This window comes from Schistocerca cancellata, chromosome 4 (genome assembly GCF_023864275.1).
Source record: "Schistocerca cancellata isolate TAMUIC-IGC-003103 chromosome 4, iqSchCanc2.1, whole genome shotgun sequence".
Taxonomy (NCBI): domain Eukaryota; kingdom Metazoa; phylum Arthropoda; class Insecta; order Orthoptera; family Acrididae; genus Schistocerca; species Schistocerca cancellata.
In genome coordinates this window covers 287,937,760-287,955,876 of record NC_064629.1, presented here as the reverse complement: position 1 = coordinate 287,955,876, position 18,117 = coordinate 287,937,760, and the positions used below count along the sequence as shown (strand labels likewise).

General features: G+C 46.9%; 1 protein-coding gene across 3 annotated transcripts in view; it reads right to left on the bottom strand.

Moving 5' to 3' along the window:
• Nucleotides 1-18,117, bottom strand: part of LOC126184521 (uncharacterized) — a 245,265-nt gene that overhangs the window by 79,303 nt on the left and 147,845 nt on the right. For all 3 annotated transcript variants that reach the window (XM_049926920.1, XM_049926918.1, XM_049926921.1), the window contains 2 exons: nucleotides 3,414-3,833; nucleotides 2,547-3,326 (listed from right to left, as the gene is read on the bottom strand). In XM_049926920.1, coding sequence (XP_049782877.1) covers nucleotides 2,547-3,326; nucleotides 3,414-3,833 — 1,200 coding nt within the window. The remainder of the gene's footprint in view (nucleotides 1-2,546; nucleotides 3,327-3,413; nucleotides 3,834-18,117) is intronic.

The following is an 18,117-nucleotide window of genomic DNA, read 5'->3' as shown; positions in this document are numbered from 1 at the left end:
GGAAACAGCAAAATCACTAAATGTCAACACAGGTCACGTGGAGACTACCCACCTCCCCACTACAACTCAGACTGCTCTGTGCATCAGCCCTGGATCTCCGATATTTCCGAACCGGAGCAATTTGGATAGTGGCGCCTAGCCACACATCTGTAGCCAGAAGCAGGAGAAGGTACTACCCATAGGCGACTCAACTGTGCATGTGCAAGAGCCCGCCCGCCCGCAACTGCTCAAATGAATCAAATGTAAACAGCTGTCATGTCACGCTCATCGAAGGACATTTGCTGTTAGGAAGCACTGCATATTCTTCCTTAAGCCTTTGACACACTTTGGTTGGCAGACGTTTGTATGAGCACTGTGTTTTGTTGTTGTATATGGCGCATTTCCTTTGCGACTTAAGTTTTATTTTCGTTTTTTTTTTTCTCTCATTCATGTTTTTTTGCTGCAGCATTATTCTGCAGAAGCGGGATACAGTAATATCCCAGTAATATCCTTCGCTAGAGTATTGGTTCTTACCAGTCAAAGTCACAAAAATTTAACTGGTAACTAAAACAAGGAAAAGTTCCCGGAATTCTAAAAAATTCCTGGGTTTTTCCCGGTTTTTTCCCAGATGAAAATATTCCCGGGTTTTTCCCGGATCTCCTGGATATCCCGGGTCGTATACGCCCTGCACATGGCACCCAATGGTGGAGACATATCTCTCCCAATACTCCTGCTTCTGTCCTTTGATAAGTTGGCAAACGCGGGCAAAAAAGCTGTTTAAAGGTTATGAAGTGCTCCAGGGAAGGGTGCCGCTTATGCCAGTGTAGAGCTCGCCGACGCTCCTTAATTACTTCAGCGACTGCCGGCTACCACCAAGGGACTGCCTTTCGCCGGGGGCACCCTAAAGAGTGAGGGATCACTTTGTCTGCCGCACAAACAATTGTAGTCACATGCTCAACCATCACATCGATGTTACCATGTGGAGGAGAGTCAACAGTGACATCAGAGGTGAAAGTTTCCCAGTCCACATTATTTAAAGCCCATATGGGCAGGCATCTGTGGGCCTGACACAGGGGCAGTGACAGGAAGATCGGGAAGAGGTCACTACCACACAGGTCGTCATGTGCTCTCCAGTGGATAGATGAGAGAAGTTCTGGGCTGCAAATTGATAAATCAATGGCCGAGTAACTACTATGAACCACACTGAAATGTGTGGCGGCCCCAGTATTTAAGAGGCAGAGGTCGAGTTGTGACAGTAAATTTTTGACATCTCTGCCTCGTCCAGTAAGCATGGTGCCACCCCACAAAGGGTTATGGGCGTTAAAATCTCCGAAAAGTAGGAAACGTTTAGGGAGTTGATCAACCAATGCAGCTAATACATTTAAGGATACTGCACCATCTGGAGGAAGATATATATTGCAGAGAGTTATTTTCTGCATTGTCCTTATTCTGACAGCCACAGCTTCAAGAGGGGTTTGAACGGGCACAGTTACACTATAGACTGAGTTTAGGACATAAACACAAACTCCACCTTACACACTATTATAGTCGCTACGGTTCCTGTAATATCCCTTATAGCAGTGGAGGGCATTGTCGGGAACCAGGTTTCCTGGAGGGCAATGCAGAAAGCAGGTGTAAAGCTTAACAGTTGCTGTGTTTAGGGAAGCTTCTCAGAGTTGGTAGAGTTGTATTCACATCTATCATTCTCTGTGACACCCAGATGATGGAGGAAAGAATGTTTCTAGTTGTAGATGGCAGTACTACCAACAAAATAAAATTTTAATATCAATACGTACCTCATTTTTAACCAGTGTTGAATTTATCCCAATGTTTTGAAAAAACTTCTAAATTATTCACACCTGCATTTCAAGTTGCAATTGAGCTTAGACCACAAACAAAATGTCTTCCGAACCAAAAACATGCAATCGACAAACAGTCAAGTAACTGTGCTGTACAGTATGTGCTTGTAAAATGACAGGATGGCAATTAAACTTATTGAACAGGAAACTAACTGGCTAATCACTGACAAAATAAGAATGGGCATACAATCATGAAAATAAGTGACTGTCTGCTACATAAGTACTCAGACATAATACACACTCTTGAAAGATGCATCACATTTATCTCATTTTCATATTAAATAGACAGCAGATCACCTAGCAAACAACTTGTTACTTTCTAAAACACAGTCAGTAAATAAAGGAAAAAGTATGATACACATCCCATTGTCTACAATGCTGTAAGACAGCACATTGTATATCATGCATTTCTTCAACTATATTGATGCTGTTGACAGTCACCTGAAAAAATGTTTGAGTAAATAAAGAGGCACAGGGTGGAAGTCACAGAAAATTTTAAGTGATAGGTACCACTAGTAAATTTTACCTATGGTCGACTCTTCTTAATAGAAATTCGAGTATCAAGGAGCATGGAGGCAACACAGTCTGATATCAGGGGCTGAAAGTGTGAATAACTGGCTCATTGGAAAAATGTGAAAAACGGATCTACCAAAACATGATACAAATAACAGCTTGTGTCACAACTATAGTTCAAATATGAGTACTTACATCTTGCTTGATAGAAAATATTCCCAGAGGCTCTTCTGTTTAAGAATCTTTCACAACGTGATTCTCTTTGAACACTTTTTATGGATTTAGCATCAAACTTTACATTCTCCAAATTATCAGCAGAGTTCATCTTCAGTTCAGAGGGTCGTGCACAGTCGGGCTCTGCATCGCGTGCACCCGCCACACGGTCCGGCTCCGCATCGCGTGCATCCGCCACACGGTCCGGCTCCGCATCGCGTGCACCCGCCACACGGTCCGGCTCCGCATCGCGTGCACCCGCCACACGGTCCGGCTCCGCATCGCGTGCACCCGCCACACGGTCCGGCTCCGCATCGCGTGCACCCGCCACACGGTCCGGCTCCGCATCGCGTGCACCCGCCACACGGTCCGGCTCCGCATCGCGTGCACCCGCCACACGGTCCGGCTCCGCATCGCGTGCACCCGCCACACGGTCCGGCTCCGCATCGCGTGCACCCGCCACACGGTCCGGCTCCGCATCGCGTGCACCCGCCACACGGTCCGGCTCCGCATCGCGTGCACCCGCCACACGGTCCGGCTCCGCATCGCGTGCACCCGCCACACGGTCCGGCTCCGCATCGCATGCACCCGCCACACGGTCCGGCTCAATTTCATATGCATGTCCAATGCCTGCCTCCACTTCACAGGCACAGTCCGGCTTCATTTCAAAACCATTCAACAGTTTTTCCATCATTTCAAAAGTGTTTTCAAAAATATCTTCATCAGTTGAGGAACTGTATTCCTTTGAACAATACATCACCCCTAAAAGGAAGAAGAAAAAATTATCTTATATTCTTATTCATAAAAAGGAAATTAAAGCTATCAATCCTTTACTTATCAATAGTGTACCTGAAACATCAGAAGAGGTCATGCTGTCCAAAACACAAGTTTCAGATGCAGGTGAAGAATATGTTTCATACTTCTCCAAATTATTAATATCCTGTACTATAGCTGACACTTCTGATCGAAACATACACTCTGGGTCGATACTTGCATCATCACAATCACTTTCAAAAGCCTTTATATGAGAGAAGGCAGATGATTGTAAATTTAAATTCTCAGATATTACAGCAGTAATTTGGTCTGCTCTTCCTGATTGGTCTGCTGATATAATCACTTTAGGATGGAGCACAGCAACCACATTTGTTGTAGTATTTCCATCTGCTTTTTTAGTAGTAATGTCAGCATTTCCAGTTGGTAAGGAAATGTGTGTGCCACACAGCACTGAAGCTTCAGCCAACTGCTCATGGTTCTTTATTAATTCATGCCCTTGGAAAAAAAAAGTATTGCATGACAAAAAAAATATATGCAACAAAGGAAAAGTGACAAATTTTATAAATTATAATTAACAAACACTATAAGTACCCAGTACTTGTGACAGAGAGACGATACAAAACTATTCTATCAGAAGTGTTCAAGCAAATATCTAAAGCTGATAAATCGACATCCAAACGTTCCTAAAACCTCATTAACTGGTATAACAGGTCATCCATGGGGAGTTAATCTCTGCTGAGGTGTGTGAGGAGAGCAGATAGAAGAGGCTATCACAGTATGACAGAAACAAACTGGTTGCTATATCAGGGAAAAATTTGTCATACTTCAGCTGTCTTTCGCCTTTATGTGTCAGCGCTTAAGGGCAAACATTCTAGAAACAAATAACTGACCCCCTCCAAGACCAACAATGCCAAATAAAATGCTGTCAGAGATTGGGACCTTTACACGTTTCCTTTTATAGTAGGAAAACTCGCAGTGAGAGAAGAATGTTGTTGTAGATGATAAACAACTAAACAGAAAAGGAATATCAAAAATTATCGTGGATTCAAGGTGGACAAATATACAAGTCTTCTCATTACAGCAGATGAACACACACACACACACACACACACACACACACACACACACACACACGAGAGAGAGAGAGAGAGAGAGAGAGAGAGAGAGAGAGAGAGAGAGAGAGGGGGGGGGGGGGGGGGGGGGGGGAGTGGTTCAGAAACAGTTTGAAAAGTTTGTAAGGGTGTTGTGCGGTAGGCTGTGCTAAGAAACAATCATTATAATAATAATAATAATAATAATAAAATGATGCACAGCACCATTTCCGAGTTATTTAGCACTGAAGTTAGCCAATCAGGCCATTGCACCTGCAAATTCCAGCAGCCCGCTAGAAACAGTGTTGCCAAATGTGTTTTTCGTTTGGAGTCCTAAAACTGAACAAGAGAGCAATACAAAAACTGGACAATGGGACAGTGGTAAGGATCAAACCTGAACCACTTGTGAGCAAAAGTATCCGGACACCTGGCTGAAAATGTCTTACAAGTTCGTGGCGCCCTCCATCGGTAATGCTGGCATTCAATATGGTGTTGGTCCACCCTTAGCCTTGATGACAACTTCTACTCTCAAGTTCAATCAGGTGCTGGAAGGTTTCTTGGGGAATGGCAGCACATTCTTCACAGAGTGCTGCACTGTGGAGAGGTATCGACGTCTGTCTGTCAGTGAGGCCTGGCATGAAGTCTGCATTCCAAAAGTGTTCTATAGGATTCATGTCAGGACTCTGTTCAGGCCAGTCCATTACACGGATGTTATTGTCATCTAACCACTCTGCATTATGAATAGGTGCTCAATCGTGTTGAAAGATGCAACTGTTGTCCCTGAATTGCTCTTCAACAGTGCGAAGCATGAAGGTGCTTAAAACATCAATGTAGGTCTGTGCTACGGTAGTGCCATGCAAAACAACAAAGGATGCAAGCCCCCTCCATGAAAAACACAACCACACTACAACACCACCGCCTCTGAATTTTACTGTTGGCTTACTACACACGCTGGCAGATGACGTTCACCAGGCATTCGCCATACCCACACCCCGCCATCAGATCGCCACATTGTGTGCCATGACTTGTCACTCCACACAATGTTTTTCCACTGTTCAATCGTCCAATGTTTATGCTCCTTACACCAAGTGAGGTGTCGTTTGGCATTTCCCAGTGTGATGTGCCACTTATGAGCAGCCGCTTGAATCCTGCAATCCAAATTTTCTCACCTCCCGCCTAACTGTCACAGTACTTGCAGTGGATCCTGATGCAGTTTGGAATTCCTGTGTGATGGTCTGGATAGATGTCTGCCTATTACACATTACAACCAACTTCAACTGTCGGTAGTCTCTGTCAGTCAACAGACGAGGTCGGCCTGTATGCTTTTGTGCTGTACGCTTCCCTTCACGTTTCGACTTCACTATCACATCAGAAACAGTGGAGCTAGGGATGTTTAGGAGTGAGAAAATCTCACGTACAGACATACAACACAAGTGACACCCAATCACCTGACCACGTTCAAAGTCCACGAGTTCCGCAGATGTCTAATGCCTACTGAGGTCACTGACATGGATTACCTGGCAGAAGGTGGCAAGACAATGCACATGATATGAAAAACGTATGTTTTGGGGGGTGTCCAGATACCTTTGATCACATAGTGTATCATCTGTGTTATGAGAACAACTGACACTAATTGTCTCTGGTGGGCTGCTTGAATTTGTGCATCCAATGGCCTGATTGACTAAATTCACTTCTAATTAACTCAGAAATGACAAAACATACATAATTTTTTTCCAAACCATTATTTCGTAGCACAACCTAGCCTGCAACATCCTTACAAGCTTTTCAAACTGTTGCTGACCACCGACACTTAACAGTTACATTAGTAACTCAGTGGATAAATGAACAGGAAAATAAAAGTACTAAAACTTTTTTTCTAAGATACACAATTTTTACAGATGCAATTCAGCAGCAGCTAAATTTCTGAGATATGTTACACTGAAAATAGATTATTACAAGACAAATCTTTAGCCACTTCCCACTGAGCAGAGACAGAAAGCTGAAGGAAACCCTAATGGCTGAATCTAAGATAAGCATAGGCATATGTCCTTTACACGAATGTGTGATCTCAGTCACTCAACCTTTCGGACAAGTGGTAGGTGTTCACCATGGTACATCAATTTCACTGCAGCCTCTCACTATGAGGAATAATCTGCAGAGTTTCTTGTGAAGACCTTCCATTATTTTTTCATGCAGGGGATGATGTAGCTGATAAAAGGAAGACATGACAGCAATTCTGAGACATGTTGCCAGATTCGTTACCAGTCACAGTTCAGTAAGTGCAAGAGTCTTACAAAAATGCTACAAGAGCTTAGATGAGAATCCTTGGAGGAAATATGATCTTATAGTGGAATCTATTGAAGTTTAGAAAACCAGTATTTATGAGAGACTGCATAGGAACTGTACGGAGAAAATAAAGGAGACTAGGGCTCGTACAGAAGCACACAGGAAATCATTTCTCCACTTGCTCCAACTGCGAGATGAACAAAATAGGATATGACTAGCAACAAATGTAAGTGAGATGGAGGGGAATGTGGCACTGAGTCACCAAAACATCAACATGGGTTCACTGTACTGCTCCTGAAACCATTGTAGCACAGTTCTGGCTCCGAGAGACAGACAATTATATTGCTGAAAGATGATGTTGCTATCGGGGAAGACACTGCATCCTTAACTCTTTCTTGAATAATGTCAGGCTTTGTGTGGAGGTTTTTTTATTTTGTACTGAAATAGTCTTTGGTAAGCAGATACGGAAGAGCTCGTAAACACAGTTCCTCTACACATGTTGAGAATCTTCCTATGTTCCACTGTAATATGGGGGCCACATTAATGATCTGGTATTTTTTTATTATTTTTTATTTATTTATTTATTTATTTATTTATTTATTTATTTTTTTTTTGTCGTAACTGTTTCCTTCCAGAAGCAATGAAGCAAGCAATTATGCCACAATGATTAGTGAAGGTAGTGTGTGGTTCTTTAAGATTCATTTTGACACCTATAAGAGACTTTTCACCCTATGAGATCTCAAACGCTGTAAAGTCTTAAGTTTTAACCAACTCCTTTAGAGTTCTTCGTTTCAGCTACAATTTTCCCAGCATTTTGAGGTGACAGTTTTGAAGCAGCATTATGTGACTTGTCTGCCTTCTGAAGAGAAGCAGCGCATCAGGCAGCATATGCATTGATTAATACTGTCATAGCTTCAGGCAGGCCTCAATATCAAACCAATAAATACTGCCTTTGAATGTTACAATAAACATCTATGTTTTGTTATTACATCAATGGCAGGTTTTTTTCCCTCTTTACCCTAATCTAGAGTTATTCCTTCCACATCTGTTTAACATTCATTTCCATTTCACGGCAAAATATGATGACTTTGCTGAAGTTAAGGGTCTTGTGTTTTTTGCAGTAATTTAGTTAAAACATAGGTTCTTACTACTAAATGGCTTGATTAACTGGTGAAATATGACTCATACACAGCACTGTTGCATTGTGCTGGCATTCTATGGATTTTACAGCTCCTACAATTGCCCCCAGATCTTTCTGAATGTAGAATGATACTTCCTTAAATATCTTGTTTTCTTACTTCAACACAGTGAATAGATTTTGAAACATTCCTGCCCTGTTGCTGTTATTCCTCAGTGGTATCATGGTATGAACGAAGATTTAGGGTTCGATTAGTGGTTACCCATATTGTTTCTTACAATTCTGGCAAATAATTTGTACACACTGATAAGCCAAAACATTATGACCACTGCCTACCATGACATCGGATGCCACCTGGCAGCGTTGCAAGCATGTGACATGGTAACAAAAGTATGTAAGTGGGGCAGACATGGAGGGTTGTCACCATAGATACGGGCTGTAAATGGGGAAGTCCACTGAGATAAGCGAATTTGAGAAAGAGCAGATTATTATTACGCAGAACCTGTGAATGAGTATCTCAAAAACAGCAAAGCTGTTCACGTATTATAGTTGTGAGCATCTATTGAAAGAGGTAGGAGGGCAGCGAAACTACCACTACACACCAAATGATTGGACATCCACGACTCTTCCCAGAACATGGGGTTTGGAGGCTTGTCTGCTCAATAAAGTAGCAACCCTGCTAAAGACCACAATGCTGGCGCACACAGAAGTGTTTCAGAGCACACCATTCATCATATGATTGAGATGTGCAGCAGACCAACACTACTTGTTATCATGTTGACCCAGAGACATTATCAATTATGATTGTAGTGGGCTTGGGACGATTGGGATTTGACAGTCTATCAATGGAAATGTGTCAGCTCTTTGGGTGAATCACATCTTTGTCACACTAGGTCAATGGTCGTCTCCACGAACACCGCCGTCAAGGTGAACGGTGACTCAACATGTGCAGCATGCCACAGAAGCAGGCTGAACACAGCAGTATTATGCTATGGGAGACTTTCTTCCCCACTTGCATGAGACCTGTGTTAGTAATTGAAGACACACTGACAGCTGCCAATCACCTGCATTGCTTCATGCTGGATATCTTCCCCGACAGCAATCTCATCTTCCAGCACCGTAACTGTCTGTGTCTTGGAGTCAGAACTGTGCTACAATGGTTTGAGGAGCATTACAGTGAACTCATGTTGATGTCTTGGTGAGCAAATTCATCTGATGCAATTCATATGGAACCCACCTGGGTTGCTACTGGGCGTTATCACCAAATACGCAACAGCAGTCCATTATTTAAGCGAATTACATGGCCTGCGCAAAGACATCTAATGCCACATACCTCCACAAACCTACTAACATACTGTCGAATCCCTGACATGCAGAATAAGTTATGGATTTAATTGGACAAACAAGCTATTAAGCACGTGGTCATAATGTTTTGGCTGAACAGTGTACATGTATAATTATAAGACCCCCTATAACTAATGGGGAAGGGGAGAAATGAAGATCAAGATAAGAAACGAGAATACAGGAGGGGGGAGAGGGGAAAGGACAGCTGGGAGGGAGGAGGGGGGGAGGGGGAAGACTGGTGGGTTGGTTTGGGGAAATTGACCAAACAGTTAAGTCATCGGTCCCATCAGACTAAGGCAGAAAATAGTCCATGTCTTTTCAAGGGAACCATCCTTGAATTTGCCAGAAGCAGTTTAATTTAGGGAAATCCAGAAAACCTAAATCAGGATGGCTAGATGCAATTGTGTACTGTCAACCACCCAAATGGAGGTGGGGTGGGGCGAGAAGCGGAGAGAGGTGGAGGGGCGGGCGAGCGGGCGGAGAGAGGTGAGGTGAGGTGGGGGGCCGAGTGAGGTGGGGGGCCGAGTGAGGTGGGGGGCCGAGTGAGGTGGGGGGCCGAGTGAGGTGGGGGGCCGAGTGAGGTGGGGGGCCGAGTGAGGTGGGGGGCCGAGTGAGGTGGGGGGCCGAGTGAGGTGGGGGGGCCGAGTGAGGTGGGGGGGCCGAGTGAGGTGGGGGGGCCGAGTGAGGTGGGGGGGCCGAGTGAGGTGGGGGGGCGAGTGAGGTGGGGGGGCGAGTGAGGTGGGGGGGGCGAGTGAGGTGGGGGGGGCGAGTGAGGTGGGGGGGCGAGTGAGGTGGGGGGGCGAGTGAGGTGGGGGGGCGAGTGAGGTGGGGGGGCGAGTGAGGTGGGGGGGCGAGTGAGGTGGGGGGGCGAGTGAGGTGGGGGGGCGAGTGAGGTGGGGGGGCGAGTGAGGTGGGGGGGCGAGTGAGGTGGGGGGGCGAGTGAGGTGGGGGGGCGAGTGAGGTGGGGGGGCGAGTGAGGTGGGGGGGCGAGTGAGGTGGGGGGGCGAGTGAGGTGGGGGGGCGAGTGAGGTGGGGGGGCGAGTGAGGTGGGGGGGCGAGTGAGGTGGGGGGGGCGAGTGAGGTGGGGGGGCGAGTGAGGTGGGGGGGCGAGTGAGGTGGGGGGGCGAGTGAGGTGGGGGGGCGAGTGAGGTGGGGGGGCGAGTGAGGTGGGGGGGCGAGTGAGGTGGGGGGGGCGAGTGAGGTGGGGGGGCGAGTGAGGTGGGGGGGCGAGTGAGGTGGGGGGGCGAGTGAGGTGGGGGGGCGAGTGAGGTGGGGGGGCGAGTGAGGTGGGGGGGCGAGTGAGGTGGGGGGGCGAGTGAGGTGGGGGGGCGAGTGAGGTGGGGGGGCGAGTGAGGTGGGGGGGCGAGTGAGGTGGGGGGGCGAGTGAGGTGGGGGGGCGAGTGAGGTGGGGGGGCGAGTGAGGTGGGGGGGGCGAGTGAGGTGGGGGGGCGAGTGAGGTGGGGGGGCGAGTGAGGTGGGGGGGCGAGTGAGGTGGGGGGGCGAGTGAGGTGGGGGGGGCGAGTGAGGTGGGGGGGCGAGTGAGGTGGGGGGGCGAGTGAGGTGGGGGGGCGAGTGAGGTGGGGGGGCGAGTGAGGTGGGGGGGCGAGTGAGGTGGGGGGGCGAGTGAGGTGGGGGGGCGAGTGAGGTGGGGGGGCGAGTGAGGTGGGGGGGCGAGTGAGGTGGGGGGGCGAGTGAGGTGGGGGGGGCGAGTGAGGTGGGGGGGCGAGTGAGGTGGGGGGGCGAGTGAGGTGGGGGGGCGAGTGAGGTGGGGGGGCGAGTGAGGTGGGGGGGCGAGTGAGGTGGGGGGGCGAGTGAGGTGGGGGGGCGAGTGAGGTGGGGGGGCGAGTGAGGTGGGGGGGCGAGTGAGGTGGGGGGGCGAGTGAGGTGGGGGGGCGAGTGAGGTGGGGGGGCGAGTGAGGTGGGGGGGCGAGTGAGGTGGGGGGGCGAGTGAGGTGGGGGGGCGAGTGAGGTGGGGGGGCGAGTGAGGTGGGGGGGCGAGTGAGGTGGGGGGGGCGAGTGAGGTGGGGGGGGCGAGTGAGGTGGGGGGGGCGAGTGAGGTGGGGGGGGCGAGTGAGGTGGGGGGGCGAGTGAGGTGGGGGGGCGAGTGAGGTGGGGGGGCGAGTGAGGTGGGGGGGCGAGTGAGGTGGGGGGGGCGAGTGAGGTGGGGGGGCGAGTGAGGTGGGGGGGCGAGTGAGGTGGGGGGGCGAGTGAGGTGGGGGGGCGAGTGAGGTGGGGGGGCGAGTGAGGTGGGGGGGCGAGTGAGGTGGGGGGGCGAGTGAGGTGGGGGGCGAGTGAGGTGGGGGCGAGTGAGGTGGGGGCGAGTGAGGTGGGGGCGAGTGAGGTGGGGGCGAGTGAGGTGGGGGCGAGTGAGGTGGGGGCGAGTGAGGTGGGGGCGAGTGAGGTGGGGGCGAGTGAGGTGGGGGCGAGTGAGGTGGGGGCGAGTGAGGTGGGGGCGAGTGAGGTGGGGGCGAGTGAGGTGGGGGCGAGTGAGGTGGGGGCGAGTGAGGTGGGGGCGAGTGAGGTGGGGGCGAGTGAGGTGGGGGCGAGTGAGGTGGGGGCGAGTGAGGTGGGGGCGAGTGAGGTGGGGGCGAGTGAGGTGGGGGCGAGTGAGGTGGGGGCGAGTGAGGTGGGGGCGAGTGAGGTGGGGGCGAGTGAGGTGGGGGCGAGTGAGGTGGGGGCGAGTGAGGTGGGGGCGAGTGAGGTGGGGGCGAGTGAGGTGGGGGCGAGTGAGGTGGGGGCGAGTGAGGTGGGGGCGAGTGAGGTGGGGGCGAGTGAGGTGGGGGCGAGTGAGGTGGGGGCGAGTGAGGTGGGGGCGAGTGAGGTGGGGGCGAGTGAGGTGGGGGCGAGTGAGGTGGGGGCGAGTGAGGTGGGGGCGAGTGAGGTGGGGGCGAGTGAGGTGGGGGCGAGTGAGGTGGGGGCGAGTGAGGTGGGGGCGAGTGAGGTGGGGGCGAGTGAGGTGGGGGCGAGTGAGGTGGGGGCGAGTGAGGTGGGGGCGAGTGAGGTGGGGGCGGAGTGAGGTGGGGGCGGAGTGAGGTGGGGGCGGAGTGAGGTGGGGGCGGAGTGAGGTGGGGGCGGAGTGAGGTGGGGGCGGAGTGAGGTGGGGGCGGAGTGAGGTGGGGGCGGAGTGAGGTGGGGGCGGAGTGAGGTGGGGGCGGAGTGAGGTGGGGGCGGAGTGAGGTGGGGGCGGAGTGAGGTGGGGGCGGAGTGAGGTGGGGGCGGAGTGAGGTGGGGGGCGGAGTGAGGTGGGGGCGGAGTGAGGTGGGGGCGGAGTGAGGTGGGGGCGGAGTGAGGTGGGGGCGGAGTGACGTGGGGGCGGAGTGAGGTCTTCAGGATACTTTTTTTATAGAGAGAATACAGTTCAGTTAATTACGTAAAACAAGACACTTGTGTTCATAGGCATTTTTGCTTGTGCTCACTTTGTCTTTTTCCCAGGCATAATTCTTGTGTTTTCATTATCCAAATAAAAACTCTGTATTTTTTGCACTGTATCGTGTGGCAATTTCTTCCCTCTTTTCGGCTCAGCCATCGATAAAATACCCTTCTACATTAAAAGAAGCTCTTGATTGTCATACCAAATATTCAGACACCTGAAATATGGAACTGACTTTCTGTCGAGACCAAGTTGGCACCACAAGAGGAAGTATCTGAATTTTTTCACAATTGTTTACATATTCAATTTTCTGTTTGACTTTGTCCACGAGTTCATCGTGATGTTTTGCCTTTTCTTCCAGTTCCGTTAAATCACTGCCATGGATAGTGCTTGCATCAGCAGGCTGCTCAACTTGATATGTATGTGAAATTTTAGTTTTCAGAGCCCCAGCTGCTAATTCCAATTTTCGTTTGGTTGCTGCATACAGACTATGCTGAGCAACTGAATGCAGCTTTGCAGGAGATACTCCTAAACTATTTAAGCTAGTACTGAGCACAGATTTTTCTGGAGTCTTCACCTTCACATTATTGTGCTTGTTTTTCATTAATAAGTTTGATACAGGTGGGACATATTTCCTCCCCAGAAATTATGCTAAAGCCTCTCATTTTGAAGGTCTTTGCCTTTTTTAGACTAATTTCATGCAATCCAGATGAAACAGATCATTTATGGAACTTTAAGGGCTCACAGCAAATTTTCTTATGTAGAGAGAATCTGCCCATGTGGCTGTCTTTGTGTTTCACACACACACACACACACACACACACACACACACACACACACACACACACACAAAACACTTAAATCACTGTTGCTTCTCCATAATAAAAAAAAATGGCTCTGAGCACTATGGGACTTAACATCTGTGGTCATCAGTCCCCCTAGAACTTAGAACTACTTAAACCTAACTAACCTAAGGACATCACACACATCCATGCCCGAGGCAGATTCGAACCTGCGACCGTAGCAGTCGCGCGGATCCGGACTGAACGCCTAGAACCGCTAGACCACCGCGGCCGGCTCCATAATAAAAGTTCTTGTTCTGTACTGGTCAGTTCATTCACACAAGTCAGGGCATCATCTCATATATCTTGCAGACACTGTCCAAGAAAAACACTGACTACTTTTACTTTCCATACTGCTTCAGTCATAAAACCAATATTTGTCGTAAAGAATTCAAAAGATGATTGGTGCAACATAAAAAGTTATAAATAATGAAAAGTCATTCTATCCCATTGTTTCATTACAAAAGTATTTCACATTATTATTGTAACATTAGGGGACTTACTTTTGTTTCAGAAAGAATAGTTAAAAACTGCAACAATTGAATTTTTGACCAATAAATGACTCTCTGTACAACTCCGTACAAGAGCGGAACTGGCTCAGTGAACACACGACTCAGAACAAAGAAACTGGATGATGCAATACATGTAGTGCAATAAAACAGTGTTATCAGATATGATTTGTTGCTAGTGAAATCGAGTGTAGCCAACTTCAGCAATTTAGTGGTGACATGGTAGTCATGAATTAGCAATTTCAATATTTCTTTTACAATAACGTTGTTTTCCACACTTACCAGTATTTCTACAAACTGATCCTTTTTGTGTGACATAACAGGATATTGTAAATTTTTCAAAGGTATCTGTGAGGGGGCAATACTTTAAAAAAATTATAATGTCCATGTATGAATTTTGTTTAAAACAAATTATTTACAATTGTTTCTGAGATGTAGATGATGGATTTCCACTACAAAAACCACGACTATAAAAATATAAACCTTCTTCTCTGACTAAAAAAAGATCAATCTTCCACTGCAAAAACTGTAAGAACTATTGAATTTTTAAACTATAAAGGAGCTCGTCTACGAAAGCCTAAATTCCTGCATCTATACAACGTTATTTATCATACGAATATAATAGAGGGAAACATTCCACGTGGGAAAAAATATATCTAAAAACATATCTAAAAACAAAGACGATGTTACTTACCAACAAAAGCGCTGGCAGGTTGATAGACACACAAACAAACACAAACATACACACAAAATTCAAGCTTTCGCAACCAATGGTTGCTTCATCAGGAAAGAGGGAAGGAGAGGGAAAGACGAAAGGATGCGGGTTTTAAGGGAGAGGGTAAGGAGTCATTCCAATCCCGGGAGCGGAAAGACTTACCTTAGGGGGAAAAAAAGGACAGGTATACACTCGCGCGCGCGCGCACACACACACACACACACACACATATCCATCCGCACATACACATACAATGTCTGCTTGTGACACTGTGTGTGTGTGTGTGTGTGTGTGTGTGTGTGTGTGTGTGTGTGTGTGTGTGTGTGTGTGTGTACCTGTCCTTTTTTCCCCCCTAAGGTAAGTCTTTCCGCTCCCGGGATTGGATGACTCCTTACCCTCTCCCTTAAAACCCACATCCTTTCGTCTCTCCCTCTCCTTCCCTCTTTCCTGATGAAGCAACCGTTGGTTGTGAAAGCTTGAATTTTGTGTATATATTTGTGTTTGTTTGTGTATCTATCAACCTGCCAGCGCTTTCGTTTGGTAAGTAACATCATCTTTGTTTTCAGATATACTTTATTTATCATAAGTGATAAAGTAATTGACCTGCAACATTTACAATTTGGAAATGTGAATATATCTAGGTAACCCTACACTACCCAAAATTTCAAGGATTTGCGTGACGATGGTGTCATTTTCTAAAATTTCTGGATGATTTGACGTGGAATGACCGGAAAGTGTTTTGTACGTGATCTCTTTCGTAAACAAACTGCAGTTTCCTAGCATCCTACCAATCAGACATAGCCAGCCATTTGCCGATGTGGTCATTTCACTTTGTATCTCTATGCATTTTACTACCAAATATGTCAATGCTCCTCCAAATAATATTTCCCCTATGTTAGGTCCATCTTTTACGGTCTCTAACAAAAGCCCATATGCACAATGCTAAAGTTTCCTCTTCAGCACATTTCCTCTCCACAATGATTTCCTCCATGTAACATTAATATTTTTTGAAATGTAGCCAGCCGGCCGCGGTGGTCTAGCGGTTCTGGCGCTGCAGTCCGGAACCGCGGGACTGCTACGGTCGCAGGTTCGAATCCTGCCTCGGGCATGGGTGTGTGTGATGTCCTTAGGTTAGTTAGGTTGAAGTAGTTTCTAAGTTCTAGGGGACTTATGACCTAAGCTGTTGAGTCCCATAGTGCTCAGAGCCTTTTGAACCATTTGAAATGTAGCCAATTATTTCCCTCTTACTGTTTAAGCCACTGGTGTAGATGCCTCATTTTCTGTTCTGTGGATCTGCACAGGATTTGAAAGGCTGTGCTCAGCCTGAGTCACATGTCAGTGAGGGTGTCCAAGTCACATGAGATGTGACGCACATTGTGCTTGTCGTTTGTCTTGTTGGTGAAATTTTGTGCGTTTTCACATGAACAAATAGTGAATATCTGTACAGTGTGTGTAACACTGTGCCCCTATTACACGATGCACCTGAGGTGCACCCCAAAAGTACATGTTTGGAACTGAAGACTGGTTCCCTCATATACAAAATCAGCTGAAGGAGTTTAAACATTCAGAAGGTTTATGATGGCCCATAAATTATAGGAAAACTACAGCACAACTTTCTCATTTGGAGCAAGAAATGGTTCTGATACAATCCATAAGAAATAGGTAGCAAATATGTTTTGACTACTTCAAAAAATCCTAGGTATGTGATGGTAAAGTTGTTCCAATTCAAAGATTTATGTGAAAATTTGACTGAAGTTGTATTTTACAAGTTCATTATTAATGCAAATGTTAGCGGCAAAATTTTTTATTTTATTTATTTTTACTATTTACTGAGTTTTTTCTGTAGTATTTCTTCAGGAAAATGTGACTTGACTTTTATCATCATCTTTTGGGAGTCTTCCTCTTAACAGCGTTTTCCTCCATAGAATGTTCAGAATTTGTGGTTCCTTAAAAATGTTATATAGAGGTTTTGCTGTTCTTGTATCACATGAATGACTTTAGATGGGACTTCTAATCCTGTAGTCTAAGATACTACACTTTTATGAAGGTCCCATTAATAACATTTCTCAAATGTAAGAGATAGTTGCCAGTTTTTTCATCAGTTTACTATTTCACTGAGACCTAATATTACTGCAATTCATTTTGATATAATTTCTGCACTGATATCTACAACATATGACAAAAGCCTGTGATTGCAACAAATACTGTCTGCTATGTAAAAAAAAAAGTGGGAGGGAGTGGGGGGGGGGGGGGGGGAGGCATGGTTTTGCACCACCCTCACATGCTCATTTCATTAGATTGCACTCATTTCTGATCGTGAACTCAGCAATACAGCTTGTGTACATTGTTCAGTCTGTCAACAGGCTTCAAAGGGTCATTTCAATCTCAAAGTGTGGGCAACTGTCACTTTACAACAAGAGGGGTAGCCAGCACAAGAAGTTGCAAGCCAAACAGTCAACTGTTATCATGAGGTGCAAAATATTTAAGACTTTCCATGTAGTTATTGCCCACAGCCAATGCCATCAGCTGGCGGCCTCTACCTAAAAATTACAGCTTGCAGATATACCAAAAAGAATGCAATATAAGTGCACACTGCATTTTTTTGGAGGCGACTGGAAGGGCTCTGTTACACAGTTAGTACACCAACCATCTCTACATGGTCAATTTAGCCTCTGAACATCCATTATGAACAACAACTGTACAGCTACCCCCCCCCCCCCCCCAAAAAAAAAAAAAAAAAATCCAACACCACCACAGTATGCATAGGAAGTGAGCATGAGAATACTTGCAATAGAACTTGGTGTCCACTGTAGAATAGATTACCAATACCAGGAAAAAGCTAACTTGAAGGCTGTGCAATACCTAAGATAGAATCTTTCAATCTATTGGTCAACCCAATAGACAAACATCCCTAAAATGGTTTGTTTCTCAAGATGATAATGCCCATGCACACTGTTAAAACCTGTAACACCTTCATCTAGGAGGCAGGAAACAAAAGAAATGTAATGACCTGAGGTACCTGCTGATACAATGCCACTTCTTGCAGTGTGTTGTCACTGAAATGTTCCTCACGCACTGAATGACCTCAGGAGGGGTATCATCAAAATGTGAGACTGCTTCACCATTTTACAACAGTTACATCACATTTCCCTGGGACACACAAGATGTTACTCTGTCTGAAATATCCATGCAGGGTAATATGCTGGGTCCTACGTGTCAGAAAATTTTCTATCCTTTCACAAAACTAGTTAAATATGCGAAACGAATAAAATTTCTTTAGAATTAATCACTGTAGTATTGACTCAAAAGTCTATAAACATAAAATCAACCTGCAAACCTATGCCAATTTCAAAGTAGGAGTTTATTTGTTACAGTTAGGACATAATGTCTGAACTTGATACATAGTAGGATGCTGCTACAAAGAGAGTGTACCCATAAAGTTTCAAGAATATAGTTCTCCAGTGAAGCATAAGAGCAATAGAAA